The sequence below is a fragment of the Barbatula barbatula genome, assembly GCF_947034865.1.
Source record: "Barbatula barbatula genome assembly, chromosome: 9".
Taxonomy (NCBI): domain Eukaryota; kingdom Metazoa; phylum Chordata; class Actinopteri; order Cypriniformes; family Nemacheilidae; genus Barbatula; species Barbatula barbatula.
In genome coordinates this window covers 23,334,350-23,360,347 of record NC_136772.1, presented here as the reverse complement: position 1 = coordinate 23,360,347, position 25,998 = coordinate 23,334,350, and the positions used below count along the sequence as shown (strand labels likewise).

General features: G+C 39.5%; 2 protein-coding genes across 3 annotated transcripts; both read left to right on the top strand.

Annotated features, from left to right (window-relative positions):
• The first annotated feature begins 3,185 nt into the window (after positions 1-3,185).
• On the top strand, positions 3,186-6,395 carry atp5mc3a (ATP synthase membrane subunit c locus 3a). The gene is made up of 5 exons (XM_079464970.1): positions 3,186-3,375; positions 3,498-3,572; positions 4,262-4,336; positions 4,675-4,865; positions 5,697-6,395. The coding sequence occupies exons 2-5, from the start codon at positions 3,534-3,536 to the stop codon at positions 5,809-5,811; spliced, it is 420 nt and encodes a 139-aa protein (XP_079321096.1). The 5' UTR covers positions 3,186-3,375; positions 3,498-3,533; the 3' UTR covers positions 5,812-6,395.
• A 140-nt stretch (positions 6,396-6,535) lies between these two features.
• atf2 (activating transcription factor 2) lies at positions 6,536-24,375 on the top strand. 2 transcript variants are annotated; one of them, XM_079463501.1, is made up of 12 exons: positions 6,536-6,573; positions 7,275-7,344; positions 7,461-7,557; positions 7,641-7,759; positions 8,489-8,614; positions 8,973-9,151; positions 10,484-10,595; positions 11,217-11,303; positions 15,245-15,412; positions 17,034-17,240; positions 18,957-19,062; positions 22,666-24,375. In XM_079463501.1, the coding sequence occupies exons 2-12, from the start codon at positions 7,297-7,299 to the stop codon at positions 22,899-22,901; spliced, it is 1,485 nt and encodes a 494-aa protein (XP_079319627.1). In that variant the 5' UTR covers positions 6,536-6,573; positions 7,275-7,296; the 3' UTR covers positions 22,902-24,375. The 2 variants fall into 2 exon arrangements, with proteins under 2 accessions (XP_079319627.1, XP_079319626.1); XM_079463500.1 differs by having other exon boundaries at positions 6,571-6,686.
• Positions 24,376-25,998: the final 1,623 nt, after the last annotated feature.

The window sequence follows — 25,998 nt, the reverse complement described above, 5'->3', positions numbered from 1 at the left end:
TAGAAAAAAGAATAGATTGACCCAGCAGAGATCAGCAGAAGATCAATGTTGAGAATACTTATGACCTTCAGATCTCTGAATCACTTCAAATCGGATTGAATCATGTCTACTAAGAAAACACGGTACAGGAGAAGAAGCCAGCTGGACCACACACACATTATTTTGAAAACTTCTTTTGTTTCCAATAAATATAGTGTATTTGTGAAAGTGATCTTGACACATCTGTTTCATTTGACTTGTTATTGTATTGTTAATGTTATTGCATTTTGCTGTCAGTTAAATTAAATTATATTGTAAAATAATTCAATGGTAAAACTTTTTTCAAAAAATGTAACTTTCAAAGAAAAATGGTCTCTATTTGGACATAGGTGAACAGAAGGATTTGAATTACACCTAAAGGGAAAATGTCATCGCAACTTCTAAGGCTTCTTTCATAAATCTAATAATTACCATTTTTCTGTAAAAGTCACATAAACAACATGTATTTCAGTTGTTGTTTGCAGCTACTACTGCAATGTGACATTTTTCCAACAGGATATTAAAAACCCGGGTTAAATAGCTGTTGGGAAATTGGTTCTCCAATAGCCCGCACAGCTTAAGTGGCCTCCACAGAAAAGGTTTGTGTCGTATAAATATGTGTTTTATTTTGAATGTGTGTGTGTAGGCCAATCTGCATGTATTGATGTAGCACACGCGTGTGTGTCTCTGTTGCTGTCAGTGTACTGAATGCCTCTCACAGCTTGTCAAAGGTGTTGACCAGAACCTGCACGAGGCGTTTTCCTCTCCAATAACTCCAAAACACACACACACAGCTCCATAGGTGCGTACATGTCTGACAGGATGTGGTGCTGGCACAAATTGTAATTCATAAAGGTCAAGGGGGTCAATGCCTTTTATCAGCCGCCCGTGTGAGTGTGTGCCGTCTGATGAGGGCCGCATGCAAATACACCCACTCAAGATGTTCCACTCGCCGAGGGGGAAGGGAAGAGTAGTAAAGACAGTCAAGCATGTGAATGAGGTGGAGGAGTGCTGAGGCGATCATAAAACACTAAAATAAAGACACAGAAGAAGGAAAAAAATGATAAAGAGGGTAAACAGAGAATAAATGAATAGTGAAAGTGGTACTGACTGCAAGTGTGGCGATTAAACGTCCATATATTGTTCCCGGGTGAGTGATCCGTCTGATAGACGACCTCATAAAGCACTTTTCTGCACATTGTTGGGTGGTGATTTGGGTGCATTCCTTTAATGAAACATAAACAAATCAATTAAATACATAAAATCAGGAGCAAAACCGAATGGAATATTATCTAATGTTTATGGAATTATTGTGCCGTACGGCAAAAAACAGCAGTATGGATTTTCATGTTACATTGTAGCAAATTGATGTCAGTTACAATCGTGGAATATTGTTACTTTGCATTTTTCATTCAATTTTCAAATAAAATCCAACAAAATAATGAGTCGCATTTAAATCAGTTGATAAATCACAGAAAATCAAGGTAAAGTTGTGTTCATTGCATTTTAAGATAACGTGTCTGTCTGTAGTCCATACTACAGTCTACAATTTTCACAGATAGTAGGAGTGATGTGTTTGTATTATATTGTGAAATTAACATATACAGTGCATTATACAGTGCATTGGTTGTTGGCCCAAGTGCCTGGGTAACAGCAGGGCACTGTTTGCACATCAGGCTCACTGACCCCCTCTGGTGGACAGGGGACACGGTGAGCGTCTAAAGGACTTCCAATCTCTCTAAAGAAGCACTATCTGCACTGTGCTATAGGCTACTGTACTCACATAGACATTATAGTGAATGTTGTGGGTCATACACGTGATGGTTAAATACCTGCAATGCCTCTATTGTATATCACAAATTGCTTCTTATTTCCCCTTAAATTATGCATAAAACGTATTTATAAATAAATAAATCACTTATATCGCAATGTTAATTAATAATATTACATTTGTCTGTTCGTCCTGAAAAATGTTCAGCCGTAGGGCAACAGAGCACCTCTCCTAGAGGATCATTACTCTTTAATGATTGGCTCTTTTTATCGGAAGGCAGGAGCCAGAACGACCTTCCTTTACCAGAGGGATACAGTGAATAAATCTTCGTGTATTCTGGGTTTACAGTAATTTGGTAGGCAAATTAATGGGCACGTGTAGTTTTACTCATGTAACACCCAGATATGTCAAGGCCTTCAGTGGAGTCGATTCGAGCTTTGGAGTCGACTCTAAAAAAAGTGTTGCCTTGGACTTGAAGAATCGATTATTTTTGGAATCAAGTACCAAGTAGGCTACCCTGTGAATTTTTAATCTGTGGCGTTAGGAAGTACGAACATACTGCAGGATTTTTCAATCTTATTCAGTTCTGCAACTGTACCTGTGTGCGTGTCAAGTAGGCCTATGTAAGTATGTGGTTTTAGGTGTGTTCTGGACACTCGACTGGCATGTTTTCAGTATGTGTCAGATGTCTTTGGCCTGTATTAGTAGGACTGATTCTGTAGCCTACGAGTGTGGAGAGACAGAGCATCTCACACCGAGACACCAGCTACTCATCAGGACTCATGCTAGGGTCCTCATTACCTGAACCTCTGCACACCCCACAGAACCCACTGGCAATTCATCATATTCAACCTGACAAATACTGCATGCGAAAGCCCCTCTGGAAGAACATCACTGACATGTAGCTACATTATATTATATCAGGTTGAGTCAAAATATAGAACTAATATTTTTATTCACTGAACAGTTACATAAGCTTTGTGTTTTAGAATGCTTTTAGATTCTTACTATATCTATAATAAAGGTCTATGAATCAGTTCAGTATTAATACAATTAATTATTAAAAAAAACATACTTAGAAAAAATTTATTTTTAAATCCCAAAATGTATGTTATCTCCTTGTGATTTCTGTTATCTATTAACAATACAGGGATACAAACATATATCCTAGTAAAAATAATGCGATCAATAAGTAATGTTATATTTTACGTTAGGCCAACGTTAACCTATCAAAATACGTTACAGTTCGTTTCTATAAATTAAAGCAATTTATCACTAAGCACAATTAGAAATGTTACGTTTAAATGTAATGACTTGTTAAGCTAATTATAATTAATTTAAGTTATCAAAACATTTTTACAGCCATAATAAAAGGCTTTCTGGGTAAATTGTTTCTGTGCGTGGTAAAATAAAGCTCGATTGAAATAACCTTGTATTGACGTCACGCTGACATCCGGGATTTTATGGGGAGCCTTTTCTGCGCAAGCGCAGTATTCTTGGTGGTTCGACCTCTGCCTTCCTTCGGTGAGTGAAACAGGGACGCTAGATTTACACTCAGAAGCAAAATCTGCCTTCACCCACTGCCGGTAAGAACACAGCGTGTCCCTTCAAAGAACAATGATAAAACAATACGTTACAGAGTGATAGAGTCGTCTTCCGGAAGCTATTAATCTCATTTATTTTCTGACCTCCGATTTTCTCTTTGCAGAAATCCCGAGCCGCTCAAAATCATCCAAACCTCAAAATGTTCACCTGTGCAAAGTTCGTGTCCACACCTGCCCTGGTGAGTGCTTTTAAAACGGTCGTCTCCTGCTGTGTAAAGCGCTCCTGTGGGGCCTGCAGGATGAACTTCATTCATTTCAGCGCAGGGTTAACATATAATGTCACGTGACCTTTGGGTTAAGTTTAATATGTAGGGTGAGGTTTTAGTTAAGGTCAAACGCTGTTGCATTTGCTGTTGCAGTTGTAATTTATGAAGGTACATTGCAACCACACATTGCAACCAACTGCGTGCAGTAAACCTCATAAAGCGCATTAGTCCATTGGGTCCAATAAGTTTTGACAGTTTAGTTGGCCAAAATGAAGGGGCGGCCCCCCTCCACTGACCTGTTGTATGTCTTTATCAAGGTTGCCATGTAGTGTGTGTTTTGTGGCATTTAAACCCATGACCTTACAGCTATCTGCCAAGGTGTTTGATAAGTAGGCTACACCTTCACTCCATCTCGGAAAAATACAGGTTTTGTTATGTCCTGTGTTCGCATCTTTGCAATGCGCCTTTGTTGACCTTGATTCTTACTTTTTTTTTATGTAGCTGTCCAGCAGAAATTCTCATACTTGTAACAGGAAATGTGCTTTAGAATACACACTTTAGAAGACATTGTGTTTTATCTGCAAATGTAGTACTTTGTTTTGCTAGATGTGTAGTTGATGCTATAATACCATCATAACACAGTGTGTTTTTGTGTTTTCTAGGTGCGCGCAAGCTCCCGAGCCCTCTACAGGCCAGTATCTACTGCTGTACTGTCCAGACCAGAGGTCAAACAGGAGGTGAGCATCAGACTTCCTTTTTGCCTTTCAGTCCTTCAGTCTATTAATCCTACCACATGTAGTTGGAAAACTTTGGGTCATACATTGTAGATAACACTACAACGCGTTTGGTTGGGACCAAAGAGAAATTGATCTTAGTCTTGATAGAAATGGCAATCTCTGGTTTTTGGGCCATTGTTGATTCCATTTTTGTTTCTTCAAGGCAATGCAGTGTTGCAAGACCAATGAAGTGTCACTTAAGTTTCATAAAGTGATCTCTTATTAGTCAGTTTGATGTACAGTTGTTGCTGTTGATGGAGAGTAGCGGGCTCATGTAGCGTACTCTCTTTGAACTTTAGGTCAGTGCTGTTGCCCTGCCTCAGTCGCCCTTCGCTCAGGTGGTCCTCAGAAACTTCCAGACCAGTGCCGTGAGCCGCGACATTGACACTGCTGCTAAGTTCATCGGAGCAGGAGCTGCCACTGTGGGAGTGGCTGGATCCGGTGCTGGAATTGGAACGGTGTTTGGAAGCCTTATCATTGGATATGCCAGGTAATTTGTATGAATGTCACACTCTTTTGGATCAGCATCTATGTTTTAGCAATTTTACCACAATCAAATAGTGCTGGGAAGTATGATGTATTTTCTGTCGGACAGTAGAAATCTGTCCACACATCTCATTTACACTGCGGTATGTTTACAGAACGGTTTTTATGATATATGATACAAACAGTAGTCCCCTCTGTGAACTGTTGCTAATAGTGATTTTCCGCTGGTACCGTCAGGTTAAATATGACACTTGGTACAGCTCACGTCACTTCGGCTCAGTTTGCTTTTCCACAGCAGTTAGTACCGCTTCAAAGTGGGCTGGTATTAAAAACGTATCCTTATAGTTGCGCCGCCTTTATAGCCGTAGACTCATTGTGAATGCGGTATAACGCACGCGCAACACGGGAGTAGTGGAGCATACCGATGGCGGATGGCAGCAAAACAAAATACTACTAAAACACCAGAGTGAAATCTTACAGCAAAGAGCAGACAACGATCATTTGACTTGCTTGACGGTGCATGAATTATAACAATTATTACATGTACAAAAGGACCATGTCAGAAAGTTCAGATTCTGACTGACGATGATTTGTTTTTAGCGCGACCTTTAAAAAGTTCGTAATTTTACGAATTACGCCTTTTTTCTGTTTTTGAGGCACTGATAACCTGGTGCTTGTATGTTTTATGGTAAATCATATCCTTGTGCCTCTTTGTAAAACTGAAAAGGTTGTATTATTACCATTATAGTATTACAAATACTGTTTTAGTCATACTTCTCAGCCTATTTAAAAATACGAAAATAATTTAGTTGGTGATGTTTTTGTTTTCTTGCAGGAACCCGTCTCTAAAGCAGCAGCTCTTCTCATATGCCATCCTGGGTTTTGCTCTGTCTGAAGCTATGGGGCTCTTCTGTTTGATGGTTGCTTTCTTGATCCTGTTCGCCATGTAAAAATCTGCTAGTCGTGTAACGCTTTAGTTCAGTCGTGATTACATATTTTGCTGTTCCTACCAAAATGTCTGCTGTTGGTCTTCGTGGGAGATCAAAATGCACAATATGTCCACTCGTTGAACAATCATCTAACAATTAAAAATAGTTTAACTATTTAAACCTTAAATCGTGTTAATGCCCATTGTATGATAGATGCAACGGCTCCATTGGTGCTACTGAAACCAACATGAAATTCACTATGGAAGACCTTTAGCACTTCTCTGTACATCAGGATTGGGGAAATCTAGTGCTGAGTGTGTGTAGACTTTATGGGGTCCACTCGGATGTATTCAGAGTTTAAACTGCTGGTCGACAGTATGACTGTACATTTATTGCAATTGGTTAAAAATTGCTTTTGTAAATTGCATTGAATAAATTTAGATCCCAGTTTACCGTATGACAATTTTGTCTGTATTTTGTTTTCTTTGTCTGATTTCCTCCTGTAGATTCCATAACATCATATGAACAAGTTTACTATACATAATAAAAAAAACCTATTGTAAAGTTACATTTTTTTATAAATACAAGCTAATTTTTAAGTGCGGTCACATTTTCTCGCCAGAATAGCAATAAATGCAGGCATCGAGTTTGAAGGGGTCAACAGAGCAACTCTCTCTCGTTCGCACAAATATCTCGCGAGAGTTTGGCGTGCTGTGGCGGAATTCACAGATCTCGCGATAGTTGATTTAAGTTGGCTTTGGCTCTGAAGGGTTCAGCCCGCGGGTGAGTAAGCGCACAAATACACAATATTTTATGTACAAACTCGTGTTTTTAAAGGAGTATTCGCTTGGTGAGCCGAGGACGTTCCGTATGCAACACAATAAAAGCGCTTCATGGTATATGCACGGTCTGTGGCATTTCTTTGTTAGGTAGCGACGGGTAAATAGCATGTAGCCGAGGTCTCATTTAAATGAATAGAAAGAGAGGCTAACGGCGCTAGCAGTGCTAAGCCTGCTGACACTGATGTAAACAAGATGTTTTGTACTGATGCAGTCCCAGTGTCAGTAGCAATGTTCGTGTAATCTGAGGGAATGTTTGTCTGTGCCTTTCACTTCAAGTTTGGCTTTTGGAAATACAGATTTACATTATTAGTGATGACATTAAGAGCAGAATGAACATCATCCTCACCATAAGTCATGTCAACGTATTTTATTATTACGTGAAAGTACTAAAACTATTGAATAATTAACATACATCACAACCAAAAAAATAAAGTGACATATTCGCATTTCACTACTGCATGAGAATGATCCTGTTTTTAACACACAGAAACTGCTATGGAGTTCTTCATGTTATGTACATTATGCTATATATATAGAGAGAGAGAGAGATGCTTTCTTTAATTTTACCAAAATTTAGACTGTATGTTATTATCGGATTATGAAAATATTGCAGCTTTGGTTTAACTTATCTTTTCCTATCAGGTGGCAGACTGAAGCGTTGAATATGAGTGATGATAAACCATTTCTCTGCACTGCTCCTGGCTGTGGACAGGCATGTGAAATACCTTATGTACTTTACTGATATTAAGATCCGAGCAGATTGACTTCAGTTGCCTTTTCTGATTAAGGTTTCTATACTACATCTTTAATTGTTGATCTTGTAAGCAGCGATTCACAAATGAAGACCACCTGGCGGTGCATAAACACAAACATGAGATGACCCTGAGGTTTGGTCCGGCACGCAATGACACTGTCATCATCGCTGGTAAGCCTAAAAAGAAACAAAACACTCTTCTTTCACTACACAGAAATAAACTTTGAACCGTTTCATTTGTGCTGCTGTTACAGACCAGACACCAACACCGACTCGCTTCCTCAAAAACTGCGAGGAGGTCGGGCTGTTCAATGAGCTCACCAGCCCGTTTGAGCATGACTTTAAAAAGGCCACAGAGGATGACATTAAAAAGGTAAACGTATAGGCATTGTAAGACAGTTCCCTGAAGACAACATGAAATTAAAATTAGCCTTATGTACTGTTTTTTAAATAAGTTATATTTTACATACCGCTTGTATGTTCAAGACATGTAACATGTAAATTACATGTAAATTAACCATTTCATTCGTTTTTTCGACATAAGACTGCAGTAAAAATCTTGTGTTCTATAATATTTACTATAGTAAGGTTCAAATATATTAAAGTAAACTATAGTGTTTACTACAGTTTATACATTTGAATAAAGTTTATTATTTTATCATCTGGTTAAAATTAAGCAGACTTTTATTTTGGCAGGGCTTTGCGAAGACGCTTGAGCTTCAGTGTGTTTGACAGTAGCTTCTCTTAAACAGTGAAATGTTCTTCAAATAAACTCAGAATAACTGTGGATTAAGTTCAATGTCTTCATGTCCTCGTATAATAAGATACAGACGAATCCACGAGTGTCACCCTTGTAACATGTTAAAGTGTGCAACTCGTTCACTCATAGACACACAGAACAACCAGAGGACATATTTAAATAACATAGTAGAATATGATTCCCTGATTCCTTCCAGGTTTTCCCCCATCGCGCAGATCATAGGGCTCATTTGATCTTCATTACATTTATTCTTAACACATACCGATTTTTTCATATATGTACAGCCCTGACACCTCACAAGGCAGAAAAGACGACACTAATAATTCTTTCTTCAAATTGCAGCTGCCTCTGGACTTGTCTCCTCTTGCCACGCCTGTTGTTCGTAACAAAATAGTGGAGCAAACATCTGTTGAGTCTCAGAGAGTCAGTCCGCTCCCTCACCCTGAGTCTACTACCACTGATGACAAGGTGAGACACGGGTCTGCCCCATTGAACCCTATAAGCAATGGCAGTAATTTGTCTTCGTTCCAGTGCATTCTGGGATTGCTTTGTCTGTGATGGATACATGCTGCCTCAAAAATCTTAATGGCGTAGTCTCGCTGCTTATCGTGTACGGAGCAGTCTACACAGTAGGAGCATGTGTGTGATCACTTACTTCAGCTGTTTGTAGGTTTTGGAACAGAGAATATGTCTTGAACCAGCTGTAGGGCATCTCAAATATACAGGTCTCTATTGGTGTGATGGCTCTTTTTTCTCAGGAAGAGTTGAGTTAGATTAGTGCTGTGTGAGCGGATGATGCAGCTTGGCTCTCGTGTGGTGTTTTCAGGAGGTTTCTTTGCAGCCGACCTCTCTGCCTCCATCCACTATAGTCCGTCCTGCTTCCCTCCAAGTTCCCAATGTACTTCTGGCCAGCTCTGACACTGGTGTTGTTATTCAGCAAGCTCTCCCATCTCCAACATCTAGCTCTGTTATAACCCAGGTCCCATCCTCTAGTAGGCCGATAGTGTAAGTAACTTCTGAACGTGACTTATTTTGCTTCTTTCTCAGTTTACCATCATTTTCTTCTACGTGACTCATTTGCCGTTTTCGTTTGTGTCACTCATTTACTTGGAGATTTTATGACTTCATTTCAGTTCCTTGTGATCCGTATGTCCTTATTTTCACATCAAATATTTTTTTTAAGTGCTCAACCACCGGAGGTTTTTGTTCGAGCCTTTTGTTTTGTATTATGCACCAGATTTCTTTTCTACAAAATTTTGTTTTTGATTATTTATTTTGTCGAATACTTAAAAGTCAACATGATATTCCAATTAACCCTGTCTACTTTCCTAATATACATTCCAAGATTTGTTCAAAATATTCATCTGTGCGCATTTTTCAAAATATAGACATACTAATTTCATACGATTGTTTATAACAATAAAGAAGAGTAAATGTTTAGAAAGGTGGGTGTTTCGTGGAGATCGTAGTCCTTCACAATTCTCCACAAGTTCTCCTAGATCAGGGCTTCTCACCCATTTTGACTCCAAGGCCCCTCACTGTATTCAACAATATTCAAAGGAAGAAAAATTCTAGCCAATAAAATACTTCTGAGCTTGATATTACAGGGATGCTTCACCCAAAAGTGAATATTCTGTCATAATTTCCTCATCTTCGAGTTGTTCCAAATCTGTATAAATGTCTTTGTTCTGATGAACACATAGAAAGATATTTGGAAGAAGGCTTGGAACCAAGACGTTCTCCGGCACCATTGACTACCATGGTAGGAAAAATTACGATGGAACTTCCCCAGGACTGTTTGCGGTCCTACATTCTTCAAAATGTCTTCTTTTGTGTTAGAGACAACAAAATTCTTTACTATGGGAGTCAATGGGGGTCGAAATCTGTTTGGTTATAAGCATTCGTCCAAATATCGTCAGAACAAAGAAATGTATATACATTTGGAACAACACAAAGGTGAGTAAATGATGACAGAATTTTCATTTTATTGTGAACTATCCCTTTTACTGGAGAATAGAATATATTAAGTAATATATTGGTTTTAAAATGTAATCAATGCCCATTTTGTCTTGTTTTCAATTATTAGTCATCCTCTGGCCCCCTTGGAAGTCAGCCATGGCCCCCTGTTGGAAATCTAAGACATGACAAAAGCTTGAAAAACACACAAATGAAAGGAATTGCAAGTTCCGCTTCATGTTGACTTTAAAGTGTGATGCCATTTTGCTTGTTTTGTATTTGAATTATATTGAATGATATGATACATTGTTGTAGCTCAATAAGTCTTAATGTTATTTAACATTCGTTTTAAAAAATGTGTGTGTTTTTTTCTGTCCTCAGTCACCCGGTGGCAGGCACATTTCCGGTTCTCCTGCAGCTGCCTAACGGTCAGACCATGCCAGTCGCCATCCCAGCCACCATCGCCAGCGTCCACATACCCACTGCCATTCCTGTGAGTGTCCAGCACACACACTCCTCTCTCACCTACATGTGGTCATAAAGCTCCCGTGCTGAGACATTATATGAATGTCATTGAACTAATAATGACTTTAATGCAACAGTGTGTTTCTGTTACATAAATATTATATTATTCATATATTTTTTTTTACATTTCCACAATCTTCAACGGTTGCATTTTTTATACATATGCATAAGCTAATGGCAGTGCATTCTGGGACTGCATTTTCCACAAGATGAAAATGCCGGCTACTGCAAATATAAGAAGTGCCCTCTGCACACGGCTTTTACACAGGATGCACTTTCGACTTTTACTTTCCTGCAGTTTTGTCCCAAAAGTTTAAACCCTACATATAAATGCTACATGAATATTCACCGAATCGCTGTACCATGGCGATCTTGCAGGTCAGATGGAGGAGGATGGTGTCAGCAACGACAAAATCATTGGTGTATTTTTATTGCACTTAACCAGATATAAACACAACACGCTGGAACATGAATATAAGGCAGTTTTGTGTTTTTTATTTTTATTTCATTTGTTTTTCACATTCAGCACGAGACTGACAAATACTCATCATTTACCGTTCTAACTGCTTCTGTATTTATGTGATTTCAGCTGGTCAGACCAGTCACTATAGTGCCTAGTGTCCCTGGAATCCCTGGCCCCTCCTCTCCGCTGCCTGTCCAATCAGAAGCCAAGATGGTAAATCTCTAATCTTAAATATGATTTTTCTCTAGTCCAGAGGAGCAGGAGAGTTTTCAATCCATAACAATGCCACACAAATATTGTAGTTCAATTATAATGGCACTAGAGGGCATTTGTCTGTATTGTGAGTGTGCGTGACACCAGCATAACATTGAAACCCTACATAAACAAACATACTTTCATACATTTAAACATTTATTTTTATCGATTTTGAAAATGAGGATTTTTCTAATTATTGGAATTGTTATTTTGTCTGGTCTGATTACCTGTAATTCTGCCACCTCTCTCTGAAAGCTCAGTCTGGCTTAGTGTCCCGCCCACAGTATTATCAGATTGGTCACATGTCTTGAGTAAATGGCCAATCAATAGTGGGCTTTTAATCAGCGAGGGGGTTGTGGGAGGAAGGAAAGATGACAGAATGGAAGATGAGAAGAGAGTATGTATACTTGGAAAAGTACATTTGACATATAAGCAGTAAATGTGTAACAAAATGTATGTGCAATATAATGAATGCATCTTTAAGATCTACGTTATTTATTAATGTAATAAAAAAGAACATTTGTAATGCTATGAAATATGACCAACGTGATGAAAATCAAATTACAAAATACAATCAATATTTTTATGTTCCAAAAAACAGCATGAGAGAGAATTTATTTCCAAATTGTCTATTATCTGGAAATCTGTATCAATATCCAGTCCTAATTACTTTCAAAAAACAACTTGCCCAGGCGTGTGTTATTTTAAACATTTATGTTACTATAATAAATTAATTATTCATTGTTTAAAAAACTATTACGATTTAGCCCTAACAATCCTACATGTAGATTTAATATAAAAAACTTACCAGGGAGCACATTTTGAATAAAGTTTAAAAGAGTTGTCGGAGGCTTGGTGGTGGTGACGTTGATATGGAGCGGCCTTAAGTGTAGTCTGTTTATAGCATCGTGTTAGCTTTTTACTTCTGCAGAATTTTAACAAATGTTGTGATTATTTGTAAAGAGGATCTTGATAGACAAAATAGTATGTAAGGAGCACTTTCGGTTTCAAACATGTCAACAAAAATTGTGAGCTAAATTGGTAACGTGTATGAAGTGGAGTGTTTCGGGCAGGACCAGCCTGCTCAAATCCGTGGCCACATTGTAAACTCTATCATGAATTGAAGTCATCATCACAAAATGTACAGTGTGAATTGTTCGTTATTTTTATGAAGACCTCAGTTCGACCAAAATCAACCTTTTGCCTGTGTAGCTCAAATTATGAGTGCGTTCCGACTCATGCTAGCACAGGTCACGAATATAGAATATATAAATATAGAATTAATAAACATTCACTTAGTTCATGAATATTTTATTATTATTTTTAAGAAAATAGATTTAGACAAATTGTGTATTACACAATATATATTTATATAATCTGCCCTGTAATATATGACGTTTTAAGTCAACATTAGGGTTGGGAACGCATTGCCAAAGCATGAGCACTGATGATAGATTTGTGCCTGCTACAGATTAAAAAAAATAGGTTAGCTTATTAATATTAGCTTATTAATATTGTAAGATATTTTATTGCTTTTGAAAGAAAATAGTCTCTTATGCTTACCAATGCTGCATTTTTCATTACAAATACAGTAAAACGGTAATAATGTGAGATATTATTACAAATGAAAAACTTAATGTAACTATATTTTAAACCTAATTTACCTCTGAATTTGTCAGAGCATAGTTAAATCTTGTCGTGTATGACTGCGTCCATAAGTTTGTTGAATAAATTCATTCTTGAGGTGTACAAGGGCTCATGACCTTCCAATTTTCTGAATCTGTACCTTGTAGGCCCGCAATTACTTATAATGAAATGACAAATTATTTTTCCAGTATTATTCCAAGAGATGAATTTCATTAAACATAATAACAAAGATAATGTTTTGACACTAACATTTCTACTGCAAAATATATAATTGTACGTTATCTAACTTTTTTAAAGCAAATATAGAATTTATACTATCTGATTGACCTTGTATTTCGATAAACAGCATTTTTTCCTTTCATTGAAACAAACGTTTTCCAAGCCCTGAAGTGGCCGTGAACTGCTGTAGGCGTTAAAACAATATAACAATAGAAGCGCTCTTTCTCTCACACACAGAGCACATGATCATACATCTACACACATAAAAGACATTCACGCACATACGAGACTCCCACACTTCACACAAAACCTCAAGTCATCAGAAAACATCTAATGAGCCCTCATCACGCGCCCCATCCCTCTATCTCTCTTTATCCCCAGCCACACAGACACGGCACTTTACAAGGACTGATGATGCTGCAAAGAGCACAATAATGATAATTAACTTGCTGAATTTAGAAGATTATGCTGTTAATTAGTTGCAAAATAAAGATAAGTATTAAAGTAGCAGATGGTTGAAAAAAAACCCTTGAGATGTAGGGCTACTGCTATGATGGGGCTGAGATGGCAGATATGAAATATGAATCGGACTGGCCCCGCTCACATGCTTCATAGACCCTCCGTCTATCGCTCTCTCTCTCTCTTAGTCTTTCTCACAGGCCCTGTATGAATGGTTTCAGGTGAATAATTCCCTTCTAGTGATGGAGAGACGTCGGGTTCAGGAATTGTATTACTCGATAAACTAATTTGCTAGATATATTGGTCTGGTAAAATAAAGGTCTTTTCTTGTTTCTCCATAAAATGAATGCATGCGTATCGTTGTGGCCGTAGTTACATTCCCACACCTGCTATCGAGGTGTTTGTTATCTTGTTGTGGTTACTACAATTGCAAAACAATGTGCTGGTTATTGTTATATTGATATGAAAAAGAGCTTGAATATGGTTCTTCCATATTATTTAGTGAAAACCAGTGTGAAAACACGCGATGAACATTCTGAAACAAAAGACATTTTAAGCCTTTTCAGACTAAATAGATTGATATAAAATTATAAATGGAAGATCATAAAAATGCTGAAGAAGTAAGAAAGTATTATTGTCTTGGAGCGTTGTCATTATTGGGGGGGTGCTGATAGTGAGCAGTGCTCAGCGATGAGGTCTCCGTGTTGCGTGTGCTACAGTACGCCAGGGAAAGGCAGATTTAACAAGAGACGAGAGAGAATCACAGACGTCTCTAGGGAATAGGGAATTAGCCACGACAGCTCTTCCTCCTGTGGAAGAGCTCCGAGGGAAGCATCTGTTTAAAGCTGTGATGAATATGTTGTTTTAATCCTTGCCTCTGGTTTTCTGCATAAGTTAATTATTCTAATCTTCAGTCTTTGCAGCTTTCTAATGTAGTTTAGCCTCCTGATCCCTGAGAGAGCAAGATAGCGCCGTGCTTTTCTCGTTTCACTGCAGTTCTCCTGCAGGTATAGAAAAGTGCTGAAAAGAGGGAGATTTCACGGTTAAATGCGCCACACATAGACAGATTTTTACCTACGGCGTAACGTCTAGTGCACATCGTAGATTGTAAACACAGCCTGTTTTACAGGGACGGACCGCTTGACTTTCAGCTGACCAGCTTGAGTTTGGTATAAATGTGAATATGCAAGTGTGCGTTCGACAAAACGTCTGAATAGATTTTTCCAAGATGTAACCCTGCGAACAAAATAAAAAAAATCTAATAGTTTCACACAAGCTCCATCGTTTCTGCCTTGTTCTTTTTAACCAGGTGTGTGTTTTCTAGCTGACTGATGCACCCTGAAAATGTCAAGCCAGCCAATCAGATCGTTTTCTCATGCAGTACGCATCAGACCGTTTTTTAATGGTCCACTGGGCTTGCCATCGGAGATGTGATTTCGTGTGACTAAACAATGAAAGAGATTATTTAGTGTTTTCTGTGTGGATTTCACTGATTGGATTCAGATGCAGACGTGACAGATTGCTAATGCAAACATTTCAAGTGTCGGCTTCTCTCCTGTCTTTCTCATCTACAGAAGCTAAAGGCGGCTCTCAGTCAACAACTCCCTCAGGTAACCAATGGAGATGCAGGTGACATCCAGAGCAGCTCAGCCAGCCAAACTCCGCCCCCAGAGCCGCCTCCATCAGAAGAGCCCCGGCCAAAGTCACTACAGCAACCAGCCACATCCACTACAGAAACTCCTGTATGTATTGTGAGGATGTGCCGAGTTTTTATTGTCACCGGCAAATGTAGTTCAAAAGGAACACTAGATGAATTAGGCATCAAATATGAATTTGCCGTTATAGATGATTTATTACACAAAAGAATCAATAATTAAGTTTAGCTCAGACTTTTTACTTAAATAGTTGTAACTGTCGAACTCAGTGTGGCAACATACCACAACCCTGACAACTAATATCTGAGGCAAACATACAGCACAGCGCTTATCAACATGCGTTTGCTTCATTTAGACAGAAAAGCCAAGTATGGATATTTGTTTTCGCCGTATTCAACAGCCTGGTCATATCAGAAAAGTATTTGTAGAAAAAACATGACACAGAGTTTTGTGTGCCAGCTGCGGTTCTCACAGTGCCATAGAAAGCTTGCTGCTGTGTTTTTAAAGGCCATTTATCTCTCCCAAAGACGTATTTTTGCCTTTAAGACAATTCTTAAACAAGTTAAGCTGTTGTTTTGTGTTATTTTCCTGTTTCTAAGTATTATCTTTAACCCGCTGGTTGTGTCATGTGGTTTGCCGTTAACTTTTAAATAGGTTTTCCTTTTTCGTCCGGACAGTCCAGCACAGCTCTGCCACCTTGTGTTGTTGTTGAAATTGAAATAAATGTAAATAGTTATTTCTTCTCAAACAATGGAAATTACCTGTCATTTTGTTTGTTGTTAGATCTTCATTCACTGGTGACCAGTAGGCTACAGTATAACTTTATTCAGTTAAACTTGGCGTGGTGATATCGCACTGTAATGCGGTCGACAGACCTGGAAGAACTTCATAGGTGTGCGTTTGACTGAAAAATAGTGCACATCCGTAGAACGTTCGTCAGCCAATCAGAATAAAGGATTCCACAGCCGCGTGGTATAAGAAACGATAAGCTACAGTAATGTGAATCGAGCTAAAAGGACCATTTCCAACACTGACTTTTTACGCACTTGCTCAATAGCTGATTTTTGTTGATTTTTAACTAGAGATGCAAAGATACAAAATTTCTCCACTAATACCGATTATTCAGAGTGATATCCACCGATTACTACAGATTCTGAAGATTTAATGAATATTTCTTTACTTTCTGAATGTTATTAATTTCATTTTATTTAATCAGGGACAATGCACATAAATAACACATACAATATGTAAAGTGCACCAGGTTTAGCCAACACTGGCTAATATTCATACTAATTCATATAATAACTAACTGGTGATGTTTTTTTAAAGGAGTAGTTCACTTTAACATTTGCCCCCATTGACTTTCCATAGTAGGAATAAAAATAACTGTTAAGTGAACTACTCCTTTTAACATTTTCTATTTACAAAGCACAATTTCATTGCATTGTTCTGTCCTCTTTCGATTGACAGGATATATCAGCCCTGATCATTGGCTGTTTTTAAACCATGGGCTAATAATCGCTTTTATTGGCCGATATATCGGTGCATTATTATTTGTAATCCAAAATAGTTACGAATTGCAGCTTTAACGTGTTTTATTGAGCAGTGGTTGTTTCTTGTTGCGTGTGTGCTATCTTTGATATCACTGTTGTATCTGTTAGATTCAAATAAGTTTATTTTTACACATGTATGTTTGATTGCCATGTAGGTGTCTCCAGCCCCACCAGCACAGCACACGACCAGCACAGGCGGTCGACGGCGGCGTACCACCAGCGACGACCCAGACGAGAAAAGGCGGAAGTTTCTGGAAAGAAACCGGGCCGCCGCATCTCGCTGCAGGCAGAAGAGGAAAGTCTGGGTGCAAAATCTGGAGAAGAAAGCCGAAGACATGAGCTCCATGAACGGACAGCTACAGGTACACACCTCAGAGATGCAAAGTCACCCGACTCGAGCGCATATCACGTGCACATCTGAAAGCGAGACAAAGACTGTGATGAAGTCATTTATAGAAATTAAGAAGTGCATTTGCATGACAGCCACGCCGTGTTCGCTGGAGTCCCGCACATCGATATGGCCCTGTCAATAAAGACGTTTCCTCCAGATGTCATCGGCAAACAAGCGTGTCGTCTCTTCTGTCGGAGCGTTCGCGAGCTGCCCCGGAACTCTCTCAGGGAAAGCCGTCTTTTTCTCAACCCCCGGTTTGTAGCAGGCAATTAGGATCCGCCGCTGACAAGTTCGAAACAGTTCACGTAACCGTTGTCTCTGCTGATAACAGAGAGTGTGGCTCGGCGTCGGCACGTTTCAGACAATTTAATGAGATGTGCCAGTGTTTATTTGCGCGCCGTTTTTTTTATTTGTCCATTTAAACAAAGCGTGATGGCTTAGCGCCGGGGTGGGGCCATTCGTTTGTGGATCGTGCGAAGGGATGGACTAACATAAAACAGATGGAGAGCTGAAGAAGGCTGTTGGGTGGATCCCAGAATGTTTGAAACCGAGAAGAAGCGCGACAGTGTGTTTGGTGTTTAATACGCGGGCATTTATCAGCGCTGATGGGCTGGTGTAATGGTCCCTCTATGCCCCGTTGGCCCAGCTGATCAGAGCGTCGAGCTCTAATGATGCTCAATTACGTTAACATCATCCTTAACAGGCTTTTTAATGAGGTGACAGGGTTTGCCGACCAGCACACGGCAACACTCGGGCCAAACATCTCCCCTGTGCCGTCTTTATGGACGCGGCCGCTTTGTGATAACATTAAACACTTTATGGTCTGAACGGGCTAGCTCTTCTTTATCTGCCGTATTTCTGAAAACAGGAAATTTCTGATTCATCAGATTTTATAGGTTTTGTTTTATTATTGAAAAGCAGGGCAAGAGCACCATACCTGTATGTTGGTTACCATTGAAACTTACCCAAAATGTTTTTTGGATTTCTCATTTGCTTTGGATTAAAGCGTCTGCTAAAACTTTTCAATGAAAATTCTCTTGCAGCTGTTTACTGTAAACAACTGTAAAAAACGATTATACACATGATAATTACAGCTGCCTTTGGTCAAGAGGTTCAGATGGACACAGTGAATTTTAATGTTATGTGGAAACCAGAGAACCAGAATAGAAAGCGAGAGAGAGCTGCTTTGTGGTCATAATGGAGGTTGGCAGTGTTCATTTCGTCGACACGGACCTCTGTGTCGGAGCATCTGTGTTTAAATCTGCTTCTCTGCTGCCCACCGTGCCAATTCTGCCAAGATGAAACAGATGGAATGAAATAAACTGGCACGCTTTTAGACTCCTAGATTAAATGTCGGCCACGTTTCTGAGGTACAGAGGAAGCGGTTAAATGTACGGCGGGGTGTTGCGGCCTTTCCTTGTTTCTCTGTTAAGTCACCTTCACTGTTAAACAGTCTGTCTTTAGCACACGGAGAACAGCGCGGCCCCATGGGAGTCCTAACGGCAGCCGAGAGTAAATCTCACCAGAATGGGCGACAGCGTTTGGCGGGAGGGATGTGGGCTTCTCTCTGTTTCTCTCTCCTGGGACTCTGCCATTAAGCAGCTATAATTGTGTCCCAAAAAATGAAGAGTTAAAGATTTCTCGCTTTGACAGATTACATGTTTCTTTCTCTTTTCTTTGTGTCCAGAATGAAGTGACTCTTCTGCGTAATGAGGTTTCTCAGCTGAAACAGCTTTTGTTGGCACATAAGGACTGTCCTGTGACACTCCTACAGAAGAAATCAGGATACCAGCGTGAGTACCACCACACCACCAAAGCAGGAATTGTGAATGATACTTGCTCTTGATCTGTTCTAGATGCATATGACACAAAGAATCGTTTTATTGTAAAACAACGTAGTGTCTTATATAGGGCCCAAAATGTTGAAGCTCCATGAAGCACATCCTTTCACAATCCAAAAGAGATGTTTGTGAGAGAAAAATGTGTAATATTGTATAAGCAAAATTAGCACATTTTATAGTTATATTAAAGTATGGATACTATGTGGCTAGTGAAAGTCTTTCATTTTTGATGAAATGCTACAATTGGTTGATAGTGATGGTTCGCTGTTCCTGATGTTCTAATCGGTTGACCGATGGATTTGTGTGGCAAAGTTTAATACTTAGGGTTAGAGGTTTGTTTATTACATGAGCAAGTATCACTAATAGTATACTAGCCTAGCATGGCCCACTTTCCATGATCCATTTAAATCCTTATGGACACAATTAAATTCTTCTCTACATAGTTTTCCACTGAATATTCTGCTTTACGTCAAGTCAAACACATTGCAAATTACTTCAAACTCATGTGTAACCTGAGATTGATTTCAGCGCTCACGTCATTTTTCGTATTTGTACGATGTTTGGACAAGCCGACTGTCGATCTTTTTATGAAGATGAGCTCAAATCTCTGGACTGCCAGGCCCGCTTAATGGGATGTGAAAGTTTTTTTTGGCAGTTTATTTTTTTGACTATAACAGATGAGCGTTATTCCTAATGAGTGTTCTATAGGGTATTTGATGAAATGCGAAGAGCGAAATATGAACTAGCCCTGTGTGCAAAATAACACAGATTCATCTCTTCCCATTATCACTGTAGAACGACCACATACTCATATATTTGCACACCAGTGATGCTCCCAAACAAAATGATCCCTGCTGTATGTGGCGTCGTCCTCTCTAAGATGAGTGATAAAGAGGCATTCAGAAACGGGGGGCTGCTTTGGTTACACGTGCGTCTTTGGCCGTTATGCCTTAATGACGCCTTCTGAAATGTGCAGATCTGCGGCTCGACTGCCATATGCAGCCACTTCATATCAATTAGCTGTTGTCACGGGGACAGAGGAACGGTTGTGTGCGTGTGTGCGCATCTGCCGGCGGCTCTACCACGGCCTTCGGCAGACACTTAAACTTAATGGTGGTCCATGCCTCTTTGCTGGTTTGTAAACACTTTGTTGTAGATAACTTTGGCCACTTTGATTTCACGCCGCAGCCCGTACGTCGTAGATTTTACGCACGGCGTCATTCCGTAAGCCGGCACTGACTTGTATTGACAATGATTGCCTTCAAAATGAGTGTATTATAGCTGGGAGCCTGACAGAAGCGCAGTTTCGCAACTGGGATGCGGCGCTGCAGCCGCACAGTTCATTATGCAACGGCATTGTTAAGCAGCTTGACTGACAGGTCTCATGCATATTATGGGCGGTGAGATTGGCTTGTCGGGGAGCGGCTTCATTTACAGGCATCTGGCAGGTCTTTTAGAGGAAGAGGATAGCATGGAGATGATCGAAACCATTCCTCAATCCTGTTTACGCCGCAGATGTCACAGTGCAGCGTGAGGGGTCATATATTAGTCACCTGTGCAAATGAGACGCGCTCAAGAGCGCCGTTCGGTCTTTGCCGGATTTGTAAACAACGCCAGTGGGTTCTACATTCATCGTGGTACAGAGAGCGCCAGATGGTCATCCCCTGTCAAAAAGCGTTCTTAATACGATGAAAAAGTGCAGTCTGAGCGACGTGTTGGAGCACCTTTGGTTACCAAACGCAGTCCAGTTCCCAGACTACTGTGCTGCTGTCTGGATTAAATGCAATGCTCTGTATCTGTTTCTAGTGTGTTTTTCAAAATACTTCGTTATCCTCAAAAATGTTTAAAAGACTTAAAAAAATATTAGGGCCGTTCACATTTTGCCTCTTTTGTGTGTGCAACTATGTTATTTCAAATGAAAACACGCGGCAAGCATGCTGAAATGGGGGCGACACAGTCAATTTGGGCCGACTTTTTTCTATGTGCGTCGGTGCGCATCGAGATGAAAATATTTCAACTCAGAATGCCACACCAACCAACCAATCAGTCCTGTGGAGCAATAGAGACAAGCGCAGCAAAGATGGAGACACAGATGATCACAGTGTAAATAAATCTAGTAGCAAAGTTATTGCAAGGTATTTTAAGTGCATATAATCCATATATATACTTTGTTAAGAGCTCATCCTCTTAACGGCAAGCGTGGTCCATGGATGCTTAGCAATGGCAAACAGCAGGAATGTGCATGCTCCCAAACGCTGTGGAGGAAAGGAGAAAATTGCGTTTTCCATGCCGATTTAGATGCGAAATGTGAAATGTACCCGTGCACATATGCATTTCTCTACAGAGCGTAATACACATGACGTTTTTATCAATTGAACTTAGTCACCGCGTGTTCATACTTGACGTGATACGATCGTCGGCAGCGGCAAGCTTCTGAGCCACACTGAACACCAAACTGCAGCGTGAGCAGTGTAAACATGGACTCCATCTTATTAACATGGAAGAGTGCTTGTCGCAGCATAAAGTATGTCCAACAGATCCACGCTTGCCAAACATTGCTTATATGATAAGCATGTTTTCTGGAATCTCTCGACCTGCCTTGATAGCAGGTGGGAAAGTATTACCCGAGCTGCCCCGCAAACAAGATGGGCCATGCATCCTATTGGCATTGCACAGGCCCCATCTGCTCGGAGTGGAGATGATCTTAGAGGAGGTGAGCAGAGATTCTGTGCAGGATAATACATCAACTCCTTTCGGTTTAATACCATTAGGAGTAATTACAGACGCCTGAATACAAAGACGAGAAGAGAAAAACCACCTCAGATTTATGCCGAGTTCGACCTTCCCTGTGTTGGGCAGGGGAGAGTGTATACAACCCTGTAGCATACACGTGTAGCACAATCGGAGCCCAGTTGATTCAGATGCGAACCGCACACACAATGGAATAGCCCTGCGTTAATTACCAAGTGCCATTTCAGCGGCGTTCACTTCATTAGCCATATTAATTCTCACGCCAGTCTGCGTTTCGCTACGAGAAAGAGCGAGAGCGGGCCTTTCTCGTTCCCTTCCTCATCAGGAGCCAATTAATGCCATGCAACTGCAGAACAGCTGGTGGCATTTGGACCGCGCATCTCTCGCGCTCTCCTGTGTGTGTATCATTAAAATCAGGTGCAGTAATTATCTGTCGCTGCAGTAGTTGGCAGGAACCGAAGAGGTTGGAGGGAGGGGTGCGAGAGTCTGGTCGCATGCTACAGCCTCTAATACACCCTGATGATGTTGGTTTAAAATGACATTGTAACTTTAATTAAAGGTTATGAAGCAAACACGGGGATTAATAAAAGACAAAGCGTTAAGCTGAAAAAGTTCAACCATATGCAGGGTCAGAATTTAACCTTCACTAAAGGGGTCGCACACCAGAAGTGCAGCGTCACGCCCCCCAAAAGTGTATTCCGATTGATGAAGATCATACGTTCGTGTTCACGTGCTAAATGTAGGCTCCATCGAGTCTCGCTGTGTCTCATGATGTCTAAGTCGCTTCTGTCCTTTGTGTTTCAGAACCAGATAAGGAAGACAGCTGTGGGGAGATGTCTGTTCCCAGCAGCCCACAGAACGAGGCCATTCAGCACAGCTCCATCAGCACATCCAACGGCATCGGCTCGTCCACGGCAACCGCGGCGGCGCTCGCATCCGGCCCCGCTCTGGAGCCTGCAGCAGACCACAGCACAGAAGAAGAGACGGAGTCACAAGTGGGCGGGGCTTCCACCGCTCAAACCCAGTCTTCAGGAAGCTGATCGGGCCTCTACATCGGTCACTGTAATTCTCGGCAGCCACATTGAAATGAGCGGGATGCGTTTCTGTCTCACTATTTTGATCTGAGCTCTTTTTAATCCAGCGCATTTTTACAAAGAGTGATAAGACCGTAGTGGGAAAAAGGACTGATCATGGAGATCAGTTCTGATTGTTTAATTGTGTTTCTGTATGTGTGTATTTATAGAGCGCTGAATGAAGGATTGTCTAGTTTGAATGTGTCCAGAATCATACATTGTGGACTTAATAAAGCACTATTAGAGGCTTGAAGATGGAAGGAATTGTCACTTTAATTTCTTTGCCTTTTATATTTTGCACATGAGGAGAGAGAATGAACGGTTGTTTTTTATTTGAATGATCATTGATCGAGTGCTTGCTGACATTTGAGCACTTCCAGCTGCTTTTGATAGTAGCTTTAAAAAAACGGATCTGAACTGACCATCAGTCTTGAAATAGAAACCTGCTGTTGTGTGAAACTTCTTGATGAAGTTCTTGGGAACATTTTTACACCAATAACATGAAGATTTGTTTCTTGCACCGTGGACTTTTCGAAGGCTTTTTTCTCTGGATGCTATTATTTATTTGTTGCAGGTTTCAGTTTGTATTCTGTGTTTGTTTAGCTATATTTACATTTTAAGTGAAAATAGTAAAATATTTCATAGCTTTAATTGACTTATTTTGATAAGAGGCTTATGCTTTAATATGTGGTTTCTATTCCGCTTGCTTACAAAGTGGCTGACTTTGTATTTGGTGTCGGATTCCTACAAACATGGAGAGAAAAGAAAAACATTATTAGTTCTTTCACTTTGTTTTCTTTCGAATTGCAGTGTAATTATGGAAGCATTGTAAATGCCATTGATGGAATTATCGTCTGGATCTCTACTGGTAGTATGTTGTCTTCGGATCATAACAACAAAGTCAAAAATAAAAAAATCAACTGAACAGACTTTTAAAGCACTCTCCCAAACTTTAGAGTTGTTTGAAACACATCTAGATCTCTTTGTAAGTAAGAAAAGATTGAAAAGAATTATGATTAATTTTGTCCCCTTCTCTCTCTCTCAAATGTTTTGGCTTACTACTGTGTAGTTCTACGAGACTTCTGCATTTTTCGCTTTTAGATATTGACTATTTAAAACTTATTTTCGGGCTTCAGAGGTTCATTTCTATGACAGTTGTAATGTGCTAATCTGCATGATTCTGAGAGAATTAGACCAATGTTTCAACCGATGTCTCTGTTGGGTTATTGCAGTTCAAAATCGTGTTACTCTTCGAGTTTGAGCCAGAACATGGCAGCTTTACTACGGGGTTTTGTTCTTAACTCTGGGTCCACCTCGAGGATGTGATCATTTAATTATTATGTTGTTATTGGCGGTAAACTTGTAACTTGTAAAAGCTATGTATAAAATATACAAATTACAATAATGTTGTAATAAATCTTTTCATAGCTCTTTAAAGGTATTCAGGGTGTGTGATTTTTTTCAATGCTTTTCTTTGTTTTCATGTGTAAATCCTGCCATCTTGTGGAGGAGCCTGAGAATTTTCAGTTCTATGTGGAACTGTCATGTTATTGACTGATGCCTTTTACTTCATAAATGTGCACAACATATTCAAGTAATATGATGAAAAAATATGTTATTGTACATTTTAAAAAGACGATAGTGTATTTGTGTTAACACGCTTCAGGATTAAATAAGCATCTGTGGTGTTAGGTTTTATTCTAAACTATTTGAAGAGCATGCTCTTACAATGTGTCATATCTTTAATTGTCTAATATATTTGTTTTTTTTATATCTTTCTATTACTGGATGAAAACATAATTTCCTAGGTAAGGCAAGATTATGTGAAATGTGGCAACACAATGCAAAACTATATATGAAGATCAATTTGTGCTCTTGATCTGTTTTGCTCAACATGACCTCAGAAGCATATTGTCTCCTTTATTATCTCCGCAGACTTTGCTCATACGTTATAAAAACTATGTTTGTGGCCGCTCCTCTTGTCCGCTACAAAAGCAAAATTGCAACCTTTGAGTACTTGAAGTGCCCAGCATTCCACACTTTCGTTTTTAGTTTGAGTCGGTGTATAATCCGGCTATCTGAAGATCACTTAATCTTGTTGGCATCTTAAATATGAGAACGCTACTCGCACTATTTATTATAGACTGCTTAAATTGAGCAAATATGCAATTTTGGACACATTCAATAAGTAGTTTTACTTTTGAGATTATTCATTATTAGAGCCAGAGCACTTGTCCTAAACAACAAATTAAACTATATATTTTTTCTATTCTCGGAATAAAATAGAATATATCTTTATTGTTATTACTCTCTGTTCAAAGAAAGAGGGAACATCTACACATACACATATATAAGCAAAGATATATAATAACAAAATTATATATATATAAATAGCCCATTATCTCATACTTTATACAAGAGACACTGTTTCCTCTTGTAATATCAGCAGACAGTATATTCCCTTTTTATTCAAGGGCCGGAAATGAGGGCTGAACAATGACTGTGGTGTCAGCGGCTCATGTCCTCTGCTGGTGCCTCTTGTCTGAACTTCCTGTAGCGTGTGCACTCCTGCGGGTCAGAACAATACAATAACCATCTGGGGAATTGGAGATTTTGTTAAAACCTACTTAAACTGCAGTGTTTTGACACATCATACAATCATAAAATAAAGGTGCTTCAAAATGTTCTTCGGTGCCATTGGAGTGACTTTTGGTTCCATAAAGAACCTTTAACATCTGAAGAACCTTTCGGCTTCACAAAAAGTTTCTTTGTGGCGAAAAAGGTTCTTCAGATATAAAAAAATGAAGAAAGAGATGGTTTCTTAATGGTTCTTTGTGGAATCAAAAATGGGTTTTCTATAGCATCACTGTGAAAAAACCTTTTAAGCACCTTAATTTTCTTCTAAATACACGCAGAAATACTGCTCTGTAGGTTAAAGGTGAATATGAACTTGTTTATTTTTTGCAGTATTTGCAAACAAACAAACTTGTTTCTCCAGTTTTCATTTTCAGCAAATAAATGCAAGTAGAACATTTTTCATTTGAAATTTGGGAGAAATATTTTT